Source organism: Mobula hypostoma, chromosome 7 (assembly GCF_963921235.1).
Source record: "Mobula hypostoma chromosome 7, sMobHyp1.1, whole genome shotgun sequence".
Lineage (NCBI taxonomy): Eukaryota > Metazoa > Chordata > Chondrichthyes > Myliobatiformes > Myliobatidae > Mobula > Mobula hypostoma.
Window position 1 is genome coordinate 43,280,364 of NC_086103.1, and position 21,956 is coordinate 43,302,319.

At 41.0% G+C, this 21,956-nt stretch overlaps 1 protein-coding gene across 1 annotated transcript in view; it reads right to left on the reverse strand.

The window, feature by feature from the left end:
* The window catches only part of LOC134349273 (polypeptide N-acetylgalactosaminyltransferase 10-like), an 82,442-nt gene that overhangs the window by 33,423 nt on the left and 27,063 nt on the right, over positions 1 to 21,956 (reverse strand). The window contains exons 3-4 of the mRNA XM_063053332.1: positions 8,402 to 8,540; positions 1,110 to 1,276 (exon numbers count right to left, since the gene is read on the reverse strand). Coding sequence (XP_062909402.1) covers positions 1,110 to 1,276; positions 8,402 to 8,540 — 306 coding nt within the window. The remainder of the gene's footprint in view (positions 1 to 1,109; positions 1,277 to 8,401; positions 8,541 to 21,956) is intronic.

The window sequence follows — 21,956 nt, forward strand, 5'->3', positions numbered from 1 at the left end:
TGGTTTTCTTAAATTACTGCATTCACAGTATGTTGTAACAGAGGAAACTTCACGATTTAAATCCAGTGATGAAGAAACAGTGACAGTGCCAAGTCAAGTTATTAGAGGACCAACAGACAAGATTTCCTGGTAGCCGCCCACTTCAACTCTGCTTCCCATTCCCATTCAGATATGTCCATACATGCCCTCCTCTACTGCCATGATGAGGCTAAACTCAGGTTGGAGGAGTCATATATCGTCTAGGTAGTCTCCAGCCCCTTGGTATGAGCATAGAATTCTCCAACTTCTGGTAATTCCCTCCCCCTCCCTTCCCCTATCCCTACTTCACTCTGCCCCCTCCCCCAGCTGCCTATCACCTCCCTCATGGTTCTGCCTCCTTCTACTAGTGTTTTCCCCTATTCCTTCTTGACCCTTTCTGCCTCCCTTTCCCCACCCCTTTATCTTTCCCCTTACTGGTTTTTCACCTGGAACCTACCAGTCTTCTCCTTCCCACCCACCCCCCACCTTCTTTATAGGGCCTCTGCCCCTTCCCTCTTCAGTCCTGACGAAGAGTTCCGGCCCAAAACATTGACTGATCGTTTCCACGGATGCTGCCCGACCTGCTGAGTTCCTCCAGCATGTTGTGACAATTTTGTTTTAAACTGTAGTTTTCAAATATACACTGGAATTTATCACGTTAAAGTTTATTGCAATAAAAAATTCTCAACAGATTTAACTTGCCAAAATATTAGTCTCAGTTATCATCTGTTGCTTAGTTTTGATAACTGTATTACTCAGGAAAGATTACAGAAAACTGCCAGCAGAACAGTCTGAGCAAAGCAGCTCCTATAACAAACATCAGCAAATCTGTAGCAGCTCTTCATATTATTCAATTACTTTTTCATTATTTATAATACAGAACAGGAACCAGCTGTATTTATGCTGAGCTAATTTTAGTTACGTATTTATTGGCTCACTATAAAGTGTTCAAATACTACTCTAGAGACTGAGAAGAAGTGGTGGTGGGAGGGAGCTATGAACTCCAAATGATAAGCTTTAGTTTCTTTCACAAATCACAATTAAAAAGTTACAATCTGTCCTTAATAATTGTTTAAATAAAAACACTTTACCTCTATCACTGAAGTCATCTACAAGTATGATTTCTCCAATAAGCTCAGGCGGTGAGCGATTAAGGACACTGTGCACAGTTCGAAGAAGCGAGGACCAGCCTTCATTGTGGACTGGTATAATGACACTGGTATTTGGAAGTTTCTCCATATACAATTTCTTCCTGCAGCTGTTAATTAAAAAAGGCACATAATTACTGCAGAACCTTACCACTGAGTTCCGTGACAACAGACTCACAGAAACACCATCAGCTCCAAGATCTCCTCAAATTCACATATGATGCTAATTTGAAAAATATGCCATTGTATCATTATGAGTGAGTACAATCCAGGTGATTCTACCTCATGTTTCTGAGAGGGTAACTTTACCACACAAACTACAGTAACTTAAGTTGGCTCAACATAATTATCTCAAATCCAGTTCAGAATGAACAAGGAAATAATTTTATTAGACAAATGACACCAGCAACCCATGAATAAAATATTTACAAAAAAAAAAGCCCAAAAATTATTGCTTGAAAATACAGGCCAGTTTTAAAACTTTTTTTTCCTAAATTCATAACTTTGATTTGCAGTTTTATCAACTTTCTCAACATGTTTATCAATAAACACTTCAACCATTCTGACTGATGTATTAGGTTACTGTTATAACCACTTGGATTCAATATTGGGTAATCATGTTTGAGTTCCTGTTGGTGCATGGCACGTAAATAATGGTGGAAGCAGAGTCCTGCTGGTCCACATGAACTAGGCACCTAGAAGTGGCCCAATTTGAGAAACTCTCATACATAATTAGAGGAAAGAAATTCTTAATAATTGGTCTAATATTTCATCTCTTGTCAGCAAATAGCAATCATCCTACAGCAGCCAGATGGTCAGGCCAAAGACTGCTTTAATCAGTGATGAAGAACAGAAGGAACAGGAGTAGCAGTATGCCAACTGCCCATCCAACCTGCTCCACTGTCCAATTAACTCATTTCTAGTCTGACCTTCACTTCCCTGCACAATCCCCATAATCATTGACTCCGCTATAGACCAAGAATCTGTCCTCCTCAACCTGGAAAGCAGTAGATGGCGCTGTTTTCACAGTTCTCTCTGGCAGAAAAATCTGGTAGCACTGTCAAAACTAAATCAGGGACTGATAAAGTTTCACATTACATGCTGTATCTTCACTTCTACTACATGAAACCGTCTTATGATGCTGTTGAAAACTACAGGCAGCCATGTATGCTAACTAGCACAATGCACTAAAAATAACAAATATATTAAATACCACAAATGCATTATAGGTCAGCTGAAGCTCAGTTGGGTCGGAATGTTGAATATGAATCAGAGCATTCAAATATCACACTAGAAACATGAGATAAAATCAAGGCTGACATTTCAGTATAATGCAAAGACAAAACTTCACTGCTGAAGATACAATTTTTGGTGTTAAACCAGACTCCATCTTGCATCTCTAGTGGATGTGAAAAATCACATTGAACCATCTTGACTGAAGAACCTCACTGCCTTGGTTATAATTACCTTTCAATCAACATTATTAAATTACACATTGTCATTAGCATGTTGCTGGTTACAACAAGCGACTAAAAACAAGGCTTTGTAATGCTGAGGCTTTATAAAGCATTGGTTAGACGGAGTATTGCAAGCAGTTTTGGGCCCCTTATCTAAGAAAGGGAATTTCTTTAGCTAGAGGGTTGGTGAATCTATGGAATTCATTACCATAGATGGCTGTGGAGGCCAAGTCATTTGGTGTATTTAAAGCAGAGGTTGATGGGTTCTTGCTTAGCAAAGGCATCAAAGGTTATGGGAAGAAAGCAGGAGAATGGGTTTGAGGGGAATAATAAATCAGTCATGACGGAATGGTAGAATAGACTCGATGGGCTGAATGACCTAATTATGATCCTATGACTTATGGTCAGATACTTCAGAAGTATTTAAAGTGCCACACTAATGGACAAAAGCATCGAAGTTCTATACAAATGCAAGCCTATCATTTTATCACACTGCAATAAAGACAACTGTAACACCATCAGCGCTTAGAACATAGAAGTCTACAACACATTACAGGCCCTCCGGCCCACAATGTTGTGTCAACTATGTAATCTACTCCAGAAACTGCCTAGAATTTCCCTACCGCATAGCGCTCTAATTTTTCTAAGCTTCATGTAAGAGACTCTAAAAAGTCTTTTAAAAGACCCTATTGTATCTGCCTCTACCACCTTCACTGGCAGTGCATTCCACGCGCCCACCACTCTCTGTGTGAAAAACTTACCTCTGATATTCCCCCTTGTACCTACTTCCAAACACCTTAAAACTATGCCCCCTTGTGTTAGCCATTGTAAATCTCCTCTGCACCTTCTCTATAACAACCACATCTTTCCTGTAGTGAGGTGACCAGAACTGAACACAGTACTCCAAGTGGGGTCTAACCAAGGTCTTATATAGCTGTAACATTACCTCACAGTTCTGGAACTCAATCCATGGTTGATGAATGCCAACACATCATACGCCTTCTTAACAACACTGTCAACCTGTGTATCCTACAGAGACTGACCCCAAGATCTCACTGAGTCCCCGTGCTGCCAAGAATCTTACCATTAATATTATATTCAGTCTTCAAATTTGACCTACCGAAATAAACCACTTCACACTTATCTGGATTGAACTCCATCTGCCACTTCTCAGCCCCGTTCTGCATCCTATCAATGTCGTGCTATAACCTCTGACAACCCTCCAAACAATCCACAACACTCCTAACTTTTGTGTCATCAGCAAACTTACTAACCCACCCTTCAACCTCTTCATCCAGGACACTTATATTAAAAAAAAAATCACAAGAGGAGAGGGTCCAGAACAGATCCCTGTGGAACACCACTGATAACTGTCCTCCACGCAGAATATGAACAATCTACAACTACCCTTTGCCTTTTGTGGCAAGCCAGTTCTAGGTCCACAAAGCAAGGTCTGCTTGGATCTTGTGCCTCATTACTTTCTGAATGAGCCTTGCATGGGGAACCTTCTCAAATGCCTTACTGAAATCCATATACACTACATCCACTGCTCTACCTTCAATGTGTTTTGTTACATCCTCAAAGAATTCAAACAGGCTCGTAAGGCACGACCTGCCCTTGACAAAGCCATGCTGACCATCCCTAATCAGATTATGTCTCTCCAAATGTTTATAAATCCTGCCTCTCAGGATTTCTCGAACAACTTCCCCACTACTGAAGTAAGACTCAATGGTCTATAATTTCCTGGGTTATCTCTACTCCCTTTCTTAAACAAGGGAACAATATTTGCAACCTTCCAATCCTCTGGGTACTTCTTCTGTCCCTATTGATGATGCAAAGATCAGAGGCTCAGCAATCTCCTCCCTCACTTCCCACAGTAGCCTGGGATAGATCTCCTCCAGTCCCAGCAATTTATCTAACTTATTACTTTTCAAAAGCTGCAGCACATCCTCTTTCTTAATATCTATACACTCAAGTGTTTCAGTCCACTGCAAGCCGTCCCCACAATTACCGAGGTCGCTTTCCCTGGTGAATACTGAAGCAAAGTATTCATTAAGTACCTCCGTTACCTCCTCTGGCTCTATGCACGTTTTCACTATTGCACCTGTTTGGTCCTATTCTCACAGGGCTCATCCATTTGCTCTTCACATACTTGTAGAATACCTTGGGGTTTTCCTTAATCCTGCTCGTCAAGGCCCCAATGGCCCCTTCTAGCTCTCCCATTTTCATTCTTGAGCTCCTTCCTGGCACCCTTGTAATTTTCTAGAACTCTAGCAGTACCTAGTTTCTTGAACCTTTCATTTACTTTTCTTCTTAACTAGATTTTCTACATCCTTTGTTTTATTATTTTACCCTACCATCCGTTCCCTCAATGGAACATACCTATGCAGAAAGCTATGCAAATTTTCCCTGAACATTTGCCACATTTCTGCTGTGCATTTCCCTGAGAACATCTGCTTCCATTTTGTTCCCAAGTTCTTGCCTAATAGCACATTTTCCCCTACCCCAATTAAATGTTTTCCCAAATTGTCTGCTCCTTTCCCTCTCTAGCACCATGGTAAAAGAGATAGAGTTGCAATCACTACCTCCAAAATGCTCTCCCACTGAGAGATCTGACACGTGACCAGGTTCAGTTTCCAAAACCAGATCAAGTGGAGCCTCTCCTCGAGTTGGTTTATCTACATATTCCATCAGGAAACCTTCCTGAACACACCTAATAAACTCTACCCCATCTAAACCCTTTACTCTAAGGAGATGCCAGTCAATATTAAAAAAGTTAAAATCAACCATCACAAAAATCCCTTTTTTATTGCACCTCTCCAGAATCTGCCTCCCTATCTGCTTCGTCTTACAAATAAGTCTGTGTTAGGCCCATGATAGTTCCACAACTGAGACCTAATCAGTGAATTACAAAATACTGTGACTTCCTTGCTTTTGCACTGTGCCTCTACAAGTCACTATAACATCTCTTCGGAAGATCCCATAACCACAAGAATTATTGAAGTTCTTACTTTGAAAATAATGATGTTTGAACAAAATCAATTTAGATTAAGGAAAACAAAATAATGTATGATTAATTTAATGGAGTGCTTTGAGGGATATCTTGTGGAGTAGGTGAGGAGCAATTAGTAGATGGGGTGAATTTGCATTCAGTAAGGTCCCACATAACAGGCCTCTAAATTAGTTTAGAACATATGGGAGTGATAAACCTACATGGTTGAGAGCTGGTTAATAGTTAGAAAAAAAAAATGGGAAGAAGCAGTTCCTCTGGTTGGCAGACAGTAACTAGTGAGGTAGCCCATAATTAGTACTTTATTCTCAACTATTCACAATCAACCTTGATATTTAGTTTAAAAAAAACAAAAATAATAACTCCCACTTTTATGGTGACATAAAATTATGTGTGAAGAAAAATGGTGCTTGGAAGCAAAGACGATACAGGTAAGGAGGGCAAATGGAGGTACATGCATCATAGCCTAGTGGGGGATGCTCCATTGCGCAGGGTTGAAAGAAGCTGCAAAGTGGCGCAGACTCAGACAGTTCTATCAAAAGAAACAACGGTCCCACTACTGAGGCATCTTTAAAAGGCAGTACCTTAAGAAGGCGACACCCGTTATTCAGCACCCTGAGCATCTTCTCATTACTACATGTCCTCTTCACACTGCTACCATTTGGGAGGAGGTACAAGAGCTTGAAGACCCACTCTCAACTTACAGGGAATAGCTTCTTCCCCTCCACCATCAGATTTCTGAACTCATGAACACCACCTTGCACTATTTCTCTATTTTTGTAACTTGCAGTATTTTTTTTATGCCTTGCACTGTAACTGCTGCTAGAGAACAAGAATTATCACCGCTTTGTCAGTGATAATAAACCTGATTTTGATTCAAGGATCATTCAACTCAAAGTCTGATAGCTGCTGCTTTCCAGAATTTTAACTGCTCATCATTGGTGGCTGTTCCATGCCGTCTGGACCCCAAGATCCAGACATCTACTCTTCTCTCTTCCTTGAAGATGTTCCTTAAAGCCTAATGGCCAATTTGTGGCAAACTGCAAAGGAATGACCAAAAAGCTGAGAGATGCCTGCGAAGTGTTTCCAGGCCCTTAACTGGAGGCTTGTTCTGATTTTGTACTTGACCATCAAAAGAGAATCAGCAGATTCAACAAGTGGAATGAGAAACATCAAGCCTCTTCTATCATCAGTCACAATTCATAAAACACACGCAGAGTCTGAGGCATGTGATGGCTTTCTTTTTCATCTTCGTACATACTCAATTGGTCAAATGCTTTCAGGCTGTATGATCCCTAGAGAAGATTCCATCTGTCAAGAAGTACACTCAATCTGTTCCCGCTTCCACCAGATGGGAAACAAAAATTAGACATTAATCATGTATGAAAAAGGAAATTTAAAAAAAAGGAAAGGGGATTGTAAAGAAAGAGTTGAACAGAAAAAAGTAAGTTAACATGAAATTTAAAATTTTGCTCTTATGAAAAACTTTGGTATGTTTTAAAATATTTAAGTACCAATTAAATATAATGTATGATTATATGAATTCTCTACTCTGTCAGCCTTTAGATCAATGTTCTGTCTGTGATATTGATATGATGTCAACAAAACAGTAATTCAGATGAAGCTGGATGTCATAACAGAAGAGTTCTGCACAACAGAAGAGTTCTGCACAATTGAAACATCGCTTTCTCACTTACTCTCAGATTCTTCACTTAACTGCCTGCAACTGCAAACAGTACATTATTAAGGTAATGGCTATTAAATGAGGTGCAAATAGCTCATTGAGACTAGACATAATTTGCCTGAAATCATCAGAGCTTTTTAAAAGCATAAGTACAATTAAGTGATTAACAAGGTGTTAAACAGGTTTTCTGGAAACTGCTTTGGCTTTAAGTCTTTGAATCAGCAAAGTGCAGGTTAAATATTTTTGAACAGTTTGCAATACTGATCAGCAGCCTCTGCTACACTCTAATGTTCTTCCAGCTTAAATTTTCCAAAATATGGCCAAATTAGCATAATGATTGAGGAATCTTAAGTACTAATTATATTCTGTGCAAATTCATTTTCCGCGAACCTTTGTGCTAATTTTTAAAAAAAACAGTGGAAATCAGTGAGACGCCATTAAACTCGTCACACACTCAAAGCGAACCAATCAACATGGCAAGTTTCCATGAATTGCATCTTAATTTTGGCTCTTAAAACTAGTAGACATTTAATAGAGAATGTTAGATTTTTTTTCCATTTACTAAAACACTATACAGCAATTGTGTTAACCAAATAACTCAAAAAAAAACTTATAAAAGAAGGTTATTTAAAAACTGGATTGCTCAAATGGTGAACTAGACACAGGTTAAACATGTTTATTTTTGTGATAAATCTATTTTAATAGTTTTATTAATATTGATACACAAAATATAACAATTTTTATTTAAATACCATATAAAAGTCACATTTCCTAGGTCAGTAATGTCCAAGTGAGTTTGAAACAGAAACACAAGTAAAAAAAAATCTTTAAACCATATTTTGCGGCCAGAGCATCAAAAGTATTTATCCAAGAGGTGCAAGACCACTTTGTAAATTATTGCCATGGAAGTACCAAGTGGTCATCTCCATTCTAGAATATTAGTGACTATCCATGCCAGGCAGGTGCTAAGGGTCGCAACAGGACCACAACAGTACAAAGATCTCAGCAAAAGGATGAGGTCATGAAATTACAAACAACTGACCGTCAATTAACCAGCCTATTTCAGCCTAGTTAGGTTACTTACTTTGGATGGCGAATGTCAGGGAGACTCCGATTCAGAGAGATCTTATTACTCACGTAGATATTGAAACCATTTTCGCTATATGCTTTATCAGTTTTATCTTCATCAGACATTGGAACAGGTTTCCCTTGTTCTCCAAACCCTAATAGGATAGAGCAAAGGAAAAATACTAAAACTCAAGTGCCTGGTGAAGCATTTTTTGAAGTCAAAGAGGGGTAGACATCATCACTGGCACCAGCCTACCCACCATCAATAACATATGTACAGAATGGTGCCAGAAGAGGGCCAGTAACGTCATGAAGGAACCCACACACCTTGCACATGGACTGTTTGTTACACTTTCATCAGGGAGGAGGCTATGTAGCATCCATACCAGAACCACCAGCCTCAAAAACAGTTAAATCCTCCAAGCAGCAAGACTGATCAACATCTCCACCCACTAACTCCACCACTAAATGTTTCCCCGTCAGTCACCTTATTACAGCCTAACGTCACTTTTTAAATCAATGTATATAAGCTATCTCATGTTTTATATGTGTTTTTTCCAGTATTACAGTCCGCCCTCCTTATCCGGGAGTTCCGCATGCGCGAATTCAACAAACCGCGAATCAAGAAAACCTGGAAGTGCTCCAGCACTTGTTGTTTGTACAGAGGTTTTTTCTTGTCATTATTCCCAAAAGAATGCTTTATTACAACTATTTTACATAGCATTTACATTGTATTAGGTATTATAAGTAATCTAGAGATGACTTAAAAGTATACGGGAGGATGTGCGTAGGTTATCGTGGATCGAGATCGGAATAAAACCGGAAGTTCTCTTACTAATTAAGTCGGAACAGGTATATCCAATATTATTTAGCGTCAGTTAGTCAAACGTTTGTCTTAGTATGTAGTATATATTTTACCTTTCTATGCATATAAAATACTTAAGAAACATATGTTTCAGCGCCAGGCTCGGGAACGGAAGTTCCCAGGTTCGATCCAGTGACAGATCGCTCCTGAGCGCACTGTCCATCCCTGCCGGGTTGATGTGGAAGATCAAAAGCCCAAAACCCCAAAATTAAACCACTGCGTTGCTGCGTAATAATTGTTGCTTTAATCGGGCAGGGCCTTTCTCATTTTATCCTTTAAAATTGTTCCAATCGTTGACCGACTGTAGCCTAACGCTTTTCCAATGACCGATGGTGTTTCACCTCTTTCTGATGGCTTTATTATTTCTACTTTATTTTAAATCGCGATCATGATTATTTTTGTGAACAGAAACACGGCGGATTCAGAGCTCCGCCGCCGGATCCTAATGCCCACCGCACTGAGACAGGTTAAATAAGGTCCAGGGTTCCACTGGGTCCGAAGATCCACCGCATTGAACCAGGTTGAATAAGGGACTTGAGCATCTGCATTTTTTGGTATCCACGAGGGGTCCCAGAACCAATTCCTCGCAGATAAGGAGGGCCGACTGTACAATTGAGTTTTTTTTTGGTTCACTTGTGCTGCATCGGAACAACACTTATTTCATTCTCCTTGCACTTGTCCTCCAAGGGGACCACTACATTGTCATTGGGATTGGAGGCTTGCGTGCCTCAATGATCCAGAGAGCTATGTAGGCTGGAGTCAGGGCTTTATGCTTTGGCTCATGGTAGGGTCACCCCTGCCAAAAACGTCAAAGGGCAGAGGTCGGACTAAGAGTGGTCCACCGTTCCTCCAGGTGACCTTCACTGCTGCCCTAAGCACCAGTGGCGTAATAGGCAGTAAGTACTTACATTTGTGTACAGGAAATGACATTAAACAATCTTGAATGAAAAGGTGGGACACTAAAGAAAGTTAATGAACAAAGTTCTCAAGTCCATATCTCTGAGTGTGGGAAAACAACTAGATAGCGTGGTAAGGACATACAAGATTGGTGCAAATGTAAAATGTAAGAGCTGGGATATTTTGTTACAAGTTTACAAAACACTGGTTAGGTCATACTTGGAGCACTGTATGAATTCTGGGCATTACACGATAGGAAAGATTTGACAGTGCTGGAGAGGACATAATGATGATTCACTAGGCTGTTACTTGGATTGGAGAACTTCAGTTGTGAGGAGAGATTGGATGGGCTGGGTTTGCTTTCCCTGGAGTCAAGGTGGCTGAATTGTGACATAAGGGATGTATATAATGAGAAGGACAGATAGTCAAAATCTTTTATTTTCGTGGCAAGGGTATTGGAAAAAGGCATTGGGTTAAGACAAGAAGGGATTTTAAAGAGGCTCTGAGGGGTAAAATTTCTTTATGCACAGAGTGGTTGATATCTGGAATGTGCTGCCAGAGGTGGTGATGGAATGAGATACAATGACTATGTTTAAGAGGCATTTAGAGAGACATTTAAACAAGAAAGGCATTGAAGGATAATGCTAATGTGGACAAATGGGATTAGTATAGATGGGCTAAAATGTCAGCATGGATAAGGTGGGCCGAAGGTCCTATTTCTGTGCTGTACAGCTACATGACTCAGTATTTAAAATTACTTGGATTAAAGCTTCTGCTTAATAAGCACAGTCTATGATTTAACTGAGGTCTAACATACTCCAAAAGTTGTTCATCGTCAACTCATATATAGCCAATTTATTTTACTTTTGAAAACGTTCTTTTGGTCACAATATAGCAATATCAATAGATAGACCATAGACAAGGGAATGACTACACCCTTTCATCAACTGGAACAGCAGAACACATCCCCATGTTTACTGCCATTATTTACCTTGGCTAGTCCAATAACACCGCCCAAACCTACATCGTCTCCCACCAAGAAGAACAAATTCAGCAAGTGAATGGAAAACCTATCCCTCTAATTTCCTCAGAGACAAGTTTTGAAGGGTGTAAATGTGGAATTATCATACATGTAGGCCCCTGGCCACCCTCAGGGTCGCTTGGCTCGCTGTTGTCTAGGGAAACAACCCTCGGCCCCGCCAAACTGAGTAATTAGTTTGTGTGGATGCTGTATGATGTATCCCACCCCGCCCAAATAACAAACAATACACCAGATACAATTAAATGATTTACAGTCTATAGATATTACTGGAACCATATAATTAATAGAGAATAAAATATAAAAGGAAAATAAAGGGTGCCACACTTATCAAAGTTCAATCTCTTCATGCACAAAACAGTTGGAGCTCAAGAACCTTCTTCTTCACCCTGCGACCCTCTTGGACCACTTCAACCGGCCGCCTGGGACCAACAACGGTGGTCGACTAGACGCTCCACACGAGTCTGTCTCCATCTCCTCGCCGAACGCCCTCCTTGGCGTCCGACCCCGTTAGCGGACATCACAGCACCTGGTCCATCCCCTGTCTCGCTCTCCTGCCTTCTTCCCCAAAATCCCGCACATACAAATCTCCCAGATACACCAAGATCATGACAACTATCCCAATTGGTTAATAGCACCCTGCTGTCTGTATTAACCCAAGCAAATGTCTAGCTAGAGACTTTCCCAGCATTTAACATAACAAAGAAGCATTCCCCAGTATAACATAACAAAGAAGCCATTTTAATTAGCCTCGCAGTAATAGACGAAACCCCCTTATATTTTTTGCTACTGTCTTCCCATTTTCAGTTTATGTAAAGAACTTCAATAAAATACAAAGGATACAGGGTAAATGATAAATATTTCAAAAATTTAGTTTCAAAATCTCTCCATGAACAATTGCACCAAGAAATTTTGACCTCATTGTTCTCTTATCCCTTTCACTTTTTAGAATACTTTTCTCTCAAGACTAGACTCATTATTAAGTCATCAGATGAATCAAAATTCTGTAGAATTACCATAGAGACATGTTTCCAAAACATATTTTATGCCATGGACACTTACCGTTAACCAAGGGGTCATGAACCCCAGGCTGGGAACCCTGCGACAGAGATATTCTAGATTTAGTGTACAAGATCCATGGGACAAACATTTGCTAAGGTCTTACAGTTTTAATATACAGGTATTGCTTCAAAAAAAATCTGCTGGAATTTTTAAAATGTTCAATTTAATGGACGAACCGCAAATACAGGAAGTTCCAGAGATAATACAGGTAAAGATGAAACAATTCAGATTTCCCTCAAGGACATGGCTATATTGAAAGAAAATTTCATCCTGGAAAGAACGTCAGCTTGTTTATAATTTAACAAAAATGAATGATACAACCAAAAGCATCTCACTCTCCTGAAACATTTTACATCCACCCACAACAACTGGAAAGCACTTTCCTAATCGCACCTTGCATTTTAAAAAAAACATGCTCTCTTTGGTAAGCTTTTTAGCTTGTTTCTTAAACCCAGTTCCCCATGCTGCAGATGTGGTTTAAAGCTCAGATAAATCCTTTTATTTTACTTAATATTTTCAATACTTTAAATGAGATCTATTTCAGTTTCTCACTTTAGCACTAAAGATCATTCCTTCTTTCTATTTTTTCTCTCAAAACTCTATATTGTGCTACAAATTATTTTCGAGGTTTCATTCTTCCCTTTGATACCTGTCAAATGTAAATATACCAAAGGTTGCACACTGATTAGAAATGTACAATTAAAGTAATTTTGAATTTCATTAAATTTTCTAATATATAGTTTCAGTATCTAAATTGTTCTGTTTATTTTAACTTTCTACAATAGGATGTGGTCAGCACTGTTATTTACTCTTGCTCCAGTAGTCTCCCATAGGAAATATTGATTCATCTTATTTAATTCCTGTTGGGCAAATTGCTATGACAAGGTTATTGCACGAAAGAGATTCCTTATCATGCCTAATGCATTATATTATAAAGCATTAAACAGATATTAGATTTATATGCATTTAGAATTTCTTAATACTAAAACATGTTACGTTTGTATTTTATGAAACTGATAAAAAGATTGAAAAAAAAGAAAGAATTTCTTAATACCATTTACGCAACCCATTACACCTCTATTTATTCATACAGTTTATTAAAAGGTCAAAAACTAATGCATGTGGAACATTCTTGTCATATCCCAAGTCACAATACTCAATCCTAATTCCATTTCCTATACAGTGTACTGTATCTCAAAATCCACTTTCCCTCACCAAATCAATCTGAGAAACAAGTTTCAAAATATCCAATCATTTATTAGATTGAAACAGATCGCATCTAATGTTGGTCACGACTCATGCTATGTGATCCCTACAGTCTAACTAATAATTTGAGATCCTATGGGTCTGCAAGGTTAAGCAGGGGGTGAACAGCCTCAGGCAAAAGAATCTAAGGATCTCCTGCAGATCTTCACGATAACCTTTTAAATCAGCATCTCTGACAAACAGAGATAATTAAACAGCTGAAAAAGATTTAGGGCATTTAGCTGATGTAGAATAAAATGTTAATATTAATTAAATTTAAAACAAATCACAAACTTATATCCTTCGTCCATATAGGCAGCTGAATTACACATGCCAACCATTGTCGCCATAAGATATGAAGTGCATCAGGCCACTAAGCTTAGGACATTGGGTACCAAGTTCAGGGACAGAGTAGAGTCCAGCAACCCAGGTGTCTCTGCAACCTGTCTCCAGTACATTCTGTACTTCTGGTCTGTTAGATGCCAGCACGAATATCAGGAAAGCACTGACCTGCAAGGAGCTTCTCAATGCAATTTTTACCTAAGCTGCCAGCCAAAGCCAAGTAATTTCACACCAGCAACTTCCAAAGCTGGTCACTCAGGGCTAAGAAATACTTACCTCCTTACCTGCTCCTGCTGATCAAAGAACAATTTGTTGAATTGTCAATTTAAAAGTTGGAAAGTTTTCTCTATACATCTAGACATCTGCATGCTTTAGACATAGCATTATATTTCTTGCAATTCATTAAAGACTTTTATAGAGATAGACATATAGTCTGTTCTATAACACCATTCTATAATCACTACATGCACTTCAAAGTGGAACATGTTTTGCTAATGTTCAGGAGATTTACGGGCATTTTTCTCATACTGTATTGTTAAGATGTCTCTCCTTTGTTATTGGTGCATTTTGCTGTTGAACTATTGACTTGCTTTAAACAATAATAAAAGATTATTGCTCATTTCAATGAGTCATCCTACATAGAGTACAGAATAGAGGTTTTAAGGTGCAATCCCCTGACACAGCAGTTTACATGTACCCTCTAGATATTTTCTACTGTGTAAGATATTTTGCTAAAAAACCTATTGATTCAAATGATGACTGTTTTCTGACTCAATATGTCAATGAAGCAACTAGGGATAATGATATAATTAGATCGAGGGAGTTAAATTAGCTACAGTAAAGATACAAGTACCGTACATTAATGCATAATTCACGACTAAACACAGAGAATGCCTACCTCTCCTGCCTGCAGCCAGCATTTGCTGGATCATTTATTAGCAATATACATCAGCAGGTAACCAACACAAGTATAGTCTGCACTGATTAAAGCTAACTTGCAACTTGTAAAAGGGGGGTTGTACTGTGGCAGGAACAGATGCCGTTAACAATATGGAACAGTCCTGAGAAAGAAAAATTAGCTGACCACAGGAACTTCTTTCAGCTGCAGCAGAGGATTTGAAAGGGCAGGTGGCCAATGGAAAAAGTCTTTAAAAAATCAACACCAGTTAATATCAGTAACCTCAGTGATTTAATAATGGTGGAATCAGAAATTCACTGAACTGCAAAGAGTATATGCATGTGGTCAATGTCCAGAAATATTTAAGTGTATTCTGTGTATCCAGTACAAGCCTCAGCCACAAACCCATCACTCAGTAACTAAGATAAACCTCATCAATATAGAATTTTATCTGGCAGAAATGGTTCACATCCTCATTATACAAGTAGCACATTTGTATGTCTCAGTTCTGGATCAGGCTTGTGCATGGCAATGGTTCAGCTGTGATCTCATGACACCCAAACAGATGACAACACTCAGTCACACATTCCTCTGCTTACCAGGACAAACAGAATACACCAGATCAAACACAAACCGACTCACGTGCATCTTCCAATGCACATGAAGGTGATGCTGGCTATTACAAAGAAGCCATTTCTGAGGGAGCTCCCACTATCAATGCCAAAGCCATTATATTTGAATGTCCTCTTACATAATTCTCTTTCTGATACAGGTGTCCCCTGCTTTTCGAACGTTTGCTTTACGAAACCTCACTGTTACGGAAGACCTACATTAGTACCCTGTTTTCGCTTTCAGAAGGTGTTTTCACTGTTACGAAAAAAATTCAGCGCATGATAAAAAATTCAGCACGCAAAAAAAATCAGCGCGCGATAAAAAGCAGCGCGCGCCTCGAGCAGCCGCTCTCCCCGGATTCAGAACGGCATTCTCACCAGCATTGCTTTAACACGAGCCTGTGAGCAATCGTTTGCAAGATGAGTTCTATGGTGTCGGAAAAGCCTGCAAGAGCTCGTAAGGGTGTTACACTTAGCGTAAAACTAGACATAATTAAGCGTTTCGATCATGGTGAACGAAGCAAGGACAAAATGAGTTTGGCTTGTGGAAGCTGACAAAGATGATGTTGAAGAGGTTTTGGCATCCCATGACCAAGAACTGATAAATGAAGAGCTGATGCAATTGGAAGAGGAAAGGATAACAATCGAAACCAATGAGTAATGATAAAGTATGACTTTAATTTTGAAAGGGTACGTAGGTTTAGGGGATATTTGCAAGATTCTTTGAGTCCTTACAAAGAACTGCGTGAGAGAAAAATGGGCGAGGCTCAGCAGTCAAGCAAGCCTTCCACATCAGCCACAGCAGACGACGAACCTCGACCTTCGACATCAAGGCAGGCAGTCATAGGAGATGAGTTGCCTGCCCTGATCGACGATGAGATGACACCCCTGTGTCCCACCACCCCAACACCCAGGCCCCGGACAGATACTGTACCAATTCACGGAGAATGCAGCAGTAGCCGGGAGGCACACAGCACATCTTTAAGAAAAAAGCCGAGATAAACATGCTAATTAATTAAGTGCCGCCCCACACGTAATTGTCAGCCCAGATCAGAGGCGATACAATCGGCAATCGGCACTGATCTGGGCCGACAATTACGTGTCGGGCAGCACGTAATTAATTAGCATGTTTATTTCGGCTTTTTTCTTAAAGATGTGCTGGGTGCATCCCGGCTACCACTGGACCCCTGCGTGCTTCGCGGTAATGTATCAGTCAGCGGCCTGGAAGGTGGGGGCCACTGCACCACCCAGCCTGCAACGACTCAGCCTAACACAGCATCATCAGTGTGCTCTGCGCTGTCCCGATTCCGGTAAGTGATACTACACTGTACATACATTATTTCTACTTTATATCGGCTGTGTATTTTTACGTGTTATTTGGTATGATTTGGCAGCTTCATAGCTTAAAGGTTACTGGAGAGGGCTTGCGTGAGTTTTTCTGCCGACGGCGCTTGCGTGAGATTTTCACTACGGAGATCTGTGCCGGCAATGATTGTGGAAAAGTATTTCTACTTTTTCTGCTGTGTATTTATCGTATCATTCCTGCTTTTACTATATGTTACTGTTATTTTAGGTTTTGTGTGTTATTTGGCGTGATTTGGTAGGTTATTCTTGGGTCTGCGAACGCTCACAAATTTTTCCCATATAAATAAATGGTAATTGCTTCTTCGCTTTACGACATTTCGGCTTACGAATCGTTTCATAGGAACGCTCTGCCTTCAGATGGCGGGGGAAACCTGTATGTCGCTAACTCCCTCTTGAAACAAATGCCATGTTTGACTACTTCAAACTGTTGAAAGTTAATCGTATTGACGGGTATCAAATCACATATGCGCCAAACCAGTTGAAGGCTGCAAATCACAAACACAACAAGAGCAGATTTAGTCTTGCATTGGTTATGGTCACCATAACCGATTTTAGGGTTCTTATTCCAGATTTAATTAAATTTAAATTCTTCAGCAGCCTGCATCAACATTCCAAACCTCTTATTATTAGCATAGCAAATTGTGACTGACATAACCGTTACCGATCTTCAATTAGTTGTATACACATCTTTCTGGATGGCTTTACTTTTGAAATGATTTACAACAGCAATATTGTACAAGAAGTAAAATTCCATGATAAATCTCACAATGTACTCTACTGAGGACTAAAGGGCTCCTCCAAAGTGGTTCTGGCAGTGAGACAACTTCCCCATATGCCAAAGAGCCACTGACAGCATGGTTCTTGCTGACAGCCGCTCACTCTGAGGTCACAAGTATTTTCATCCAGTCATGACACTGGTGGCTGAAATACATACAGCAGAGGGAATGAATGCTCTGTTACTGCATTCGTGGTCTATATAACAGAAGCATAACCTCCTTGCTTTTGTATGCGACTCCCCTACAATAAATAGATTTGTTAGGTTTCTTAATTACTTGCCAATTGAACCTGCATTCTAGCCTTTCGTGAATCATGGACAAACAGGTCCTTCTGCAGCTCGGCAGTCTAGTGCCCCTCACTTCCTGCCCCACTTTACACTCATTTCTCAGATCTCTGCACACTCATTAATCCACATATATCACTGTTAAGTCTCCTTATGACTACCTCCCAACTTGCTTTGCATCCTATTTTTCTGATGTCAGATATCTTAAAAATCATTAATAATATATGTTTAATAGTTGTGGAGCCAGCACCATTTCCTGCAACAGATGACCCACTTATCCTTATTACATCACTCCTACTTCCCCCCGCCCCCCCCGCCCGTCATCTGCCTATCATCCTTCTCACCTGGATCCATCAATCATCAGCCAGTTCTAGCTCCACCCCTCTTCCACACCACCTTTTTATTCTGGCTATGTCGTCGATTTTCCCCCCAAAATCCTGTTGAGTTTCAACCCAAAATGTTAACTGTCAATTTTCCTCCATTGATGCTGCCTCGCACTCAGAGTTCCTCCATCTCCTTGTGTGTGAACCCATTTTTGTCTATGTTGTTTCCTGCTGGCCAGCAAATTTTCTATCCGTGGCAAAACGTTACCACTTTTGTCACAAGCTTTTGTTTTCTGCATGGACTTTTGATGCAGCATCTCATCAAATGCTGTATATCTCTGTGGTTTTCTATCCCACCATCTAAATGGCTACAATATTGATCCATAGTTGACATACTAACAGAATCACAGACTAAACTTTAATCTTTGTTTTGCCTTTTTGGGGTGTGGTGGGGGGGTGAGGAACCAGAAGAGTTTTACCCCCTCCATCATAGTTTACATTTTCATTGTATATTCTATCACCACCTTAAGGGAAGTTTCGGGAAGCAACAAAATCATTAAGGTCATTAAGAGGGTTCTATATTTGCACTTGGACCAAATAGCCATCCTGCAACGTCTGTATGAACAAGCAAGGCAGGATATAACTTTTAAAAGTTACTAGTGAGATGAATGGGCAATACTCCTCTAACCGTTACTTTAATAACAGAGGTTATTAAAGCTTAACAAATGTTTAATTTGAAATGAACCACTTACAATGGAAGCAAATATTTTTACACAAATTGCTGCCTGTATTACTAAACCTGATAGCAATGGCCAGTAGGTGCTACTGGAAAGCACATTATTCTTTTCAAATCTTTTTATTGTTATATTATACAAAAGAAATAACACGAGTACATTGAAGTAACAACACTTACAATGTCTCAAAAAAGACATGATCTTAAAGATTGAAAAAACAATTTGTGATAACAAAAAAAACCTACTAAGCAGAAAAAGTGAGAAAAAAAAAGAACCCATTAGGTATACAACCCCGGAGCCATGTGTCATACAAAAAGCTTCTAAAAATAAACATCAAACTGCCAGCAAGGAAAGAAAATATACCAAAACATTTACAATTAGATCGTGGAAAAAATCTATCAATTAGCTCAAATGATAATAACGAGCAAATGAGCCCAATGTGAAAAGTACATTATTATAGCACATTTAACCATCTTGTCAGTGACATTTTAGTTTTTCCTTGGACGTAGAGATTTCAAACACATAGTTACCTCTATACTGAGGAGCCAGTTAAAAGTCAGCATTGGTGATTCTGGAGGCAGATGTAAGCAGGATATAATTCCTTCTCTCAGGGGCAACAGTGAACCAAATTCATTTTTACACCAGCAAGTAGATTCATTACTATTACTGGGACTAGCTCTCTTTTCCATTTTTTCCAGAAGTTTAAAAAATACACACCCAGACACTGATTTATTTATTAATTACTGGCAACAACATAGTGTATTTTAAGTAGGTTTAAAAATAGCTTGCATGTGCTGTTTTATCTTAAGAATTCAGACTAATTTTAAATTTAGACATTTCAACACAAATATTTAAAATCAAGGTTTATATGGAGCTTTCCAATTTAACCATGAACAGTGAGTTATCATTTGATAAATTAAGCCATCAACCATATTACTTTTCAGTAATGAATAGGTTAGCAGATAATGTAGATTAGTTATTATGATTGTTTTTTTTAAACTTTACATTGTTTAGCAAATTTTGGAAATATTACTTTGTGGCGACCCACTTGCTACACAAGCAAACTGGCTCACCAAATAGCCCGCACGGGCAGAGACTTTTGTAGTGCACCTCTGACGTCATTTCCACCCAGAGGGCTGGAAGGGAACTGCTTAAAAGCCAGTGCCGCGAAGTTTGAATAAACGAGCCTCGAGTGCGATTTACAGACTGCGTGTCGTTATTTCTAGCTCTGTGTGTAGCACATCGCTACACTGGTGACCCCGACGGTCCAAACGGGATTTGGACCAAAGATGATCAGCCCTTCATCTGTTCACGCAGTTTCGCTAAAACTGCCAACTTTCTGGACGCTGCGACCACGCATGTGGTTTGACCAAGCAGAAGCCCAGTTCCAGATTCGGCAGATATCTTCGAATTCCACGCGTTACTATTACGTGGTGAGCTCCCTTGACCAGGAGACAGTCACACGGGTTGGGGATTTCATACAGTCACCCCTGGAAGAAGGCAAATATGCAGCATTCAAAGCGCTGCTCATAGAGACCGTTGGCCTCTCAAGGTGTGAGCAAGGTGCCCGCTTACTGCACCTGGACGGTTTGGGAGACAGGCCGCCGTCAGCATTAATGAACGAGATGCTGGACCTGGCTGAAGGACACAAGCCCTGCCTCATGTTTGAACTGGCATTCCTAGAGCAGCTGCCCGAGGACATACATCTGCTGCTGGCCGACGCAGATTTCAGTGATCCCCGGAAGGTGGCGGCCTGGGCAGACATGCTGTGGAAAGCCAAGAGGGAGAGCGGGGCGTCCATCGGACAGATTACCAAGCCACGCGCCCAACAGCAGGCCACAGCAGGCCCAGCATCGGAGCGCACACAACCCAGAGGAAGGAGTGAGGAGGCCAATGAACAGTGGTGTCTCTACCACCAGCGGTGGGGCACAGAAGCCCGCTGTTGTCGCCCGCCCTGCAAGTTCCCGGGAAACGCCAGGGCCAGCCGCTGCTAATGGCAATGGCAGCTGGCCACCAAGACAGCCTCCTGTATGTCTGGGACAAGCAGTCGGGACGCTGCTTCTTGGTCAACACCAGAGTGGAGATCAGCGTCTTACCCCCGACGGGGTATGACACCCGCAACAGGGTGACGGGACCCACCCTGAGGGCCGCAAACAGCAGCACGATTCGGACCTACGGCACCCGCACAGTGCAGCTACAGTTCGGCGCCAGCCGGTTCACGTGGGACTTCACACTGGCCACCTTGGCCCAACCACTCCTGAGGGCAGACTTCTTGCGAGCTCGCAGCCTGCTGGTCCACTTGCAAGGGAAAAGACTGGTCCATGCCAAGACTTTCCAGACATTCTCCCTGGGCGAAGCCAAGTTGCCGGCCCCACACCTGGACTCCATCACGCGGTCTGACAACGAATTCACCAGAATCCTGGCAGACTTTCCATCGGTTCTGGCACCGCAGTTCACGGCAGCCATGCCCAGACACGGAGTACAGCACCACATTCCGACCCAGGGACCATCCCTCCATGCCCGCGCATGAAGGCTCCCCCCGGACAAGCTCCACCTGGCGAACGGGGAGTTCAAGAAGATGGAGGAATTGGGGATCGTATGGCGGTCCGACGGCCCATGGGCCTCCCCCTTGCACATGGTGCCCAAAGCAGCGGGGGCTGGAGACCATGCGGCGACTACTGCAGACTGAACGAGGCTACAACTCCAGACCGCTACCCCGTGCCGCACATACAGGACTTTGCAGCAAACCTGCATGGGGCAAGCATCTTTTCCAAAGTAGACCTCGTCCAGGTGTACCATCAAATCCCGGTACAGGTGTCCCCCGCTTTTCAAATGTTCGCTTTATGAAACCTCACTGTTACAAAAGACCTACATTAGTTCACTGTTTTCACTAACAGAAGGTGTTTTCACTGTTACGAAAAAAATCAGCACGCGATAAAAGGCAGCGTGCGCCCCGAGCAGCCGCTCTTCCCCAGATTCGGAATGGCATTCTCGCCGGCATTGCTTTAACACATGCCTGTGAGCAGCCGTTTGCAAGATGAGTTCTAAGGTGTCGGAAAAGCCTGAAAGAGCTTGTAAGGGTGTTACACTTAGCATAAAACTAGACATAATTAAGCGTTTTGATCGTGGT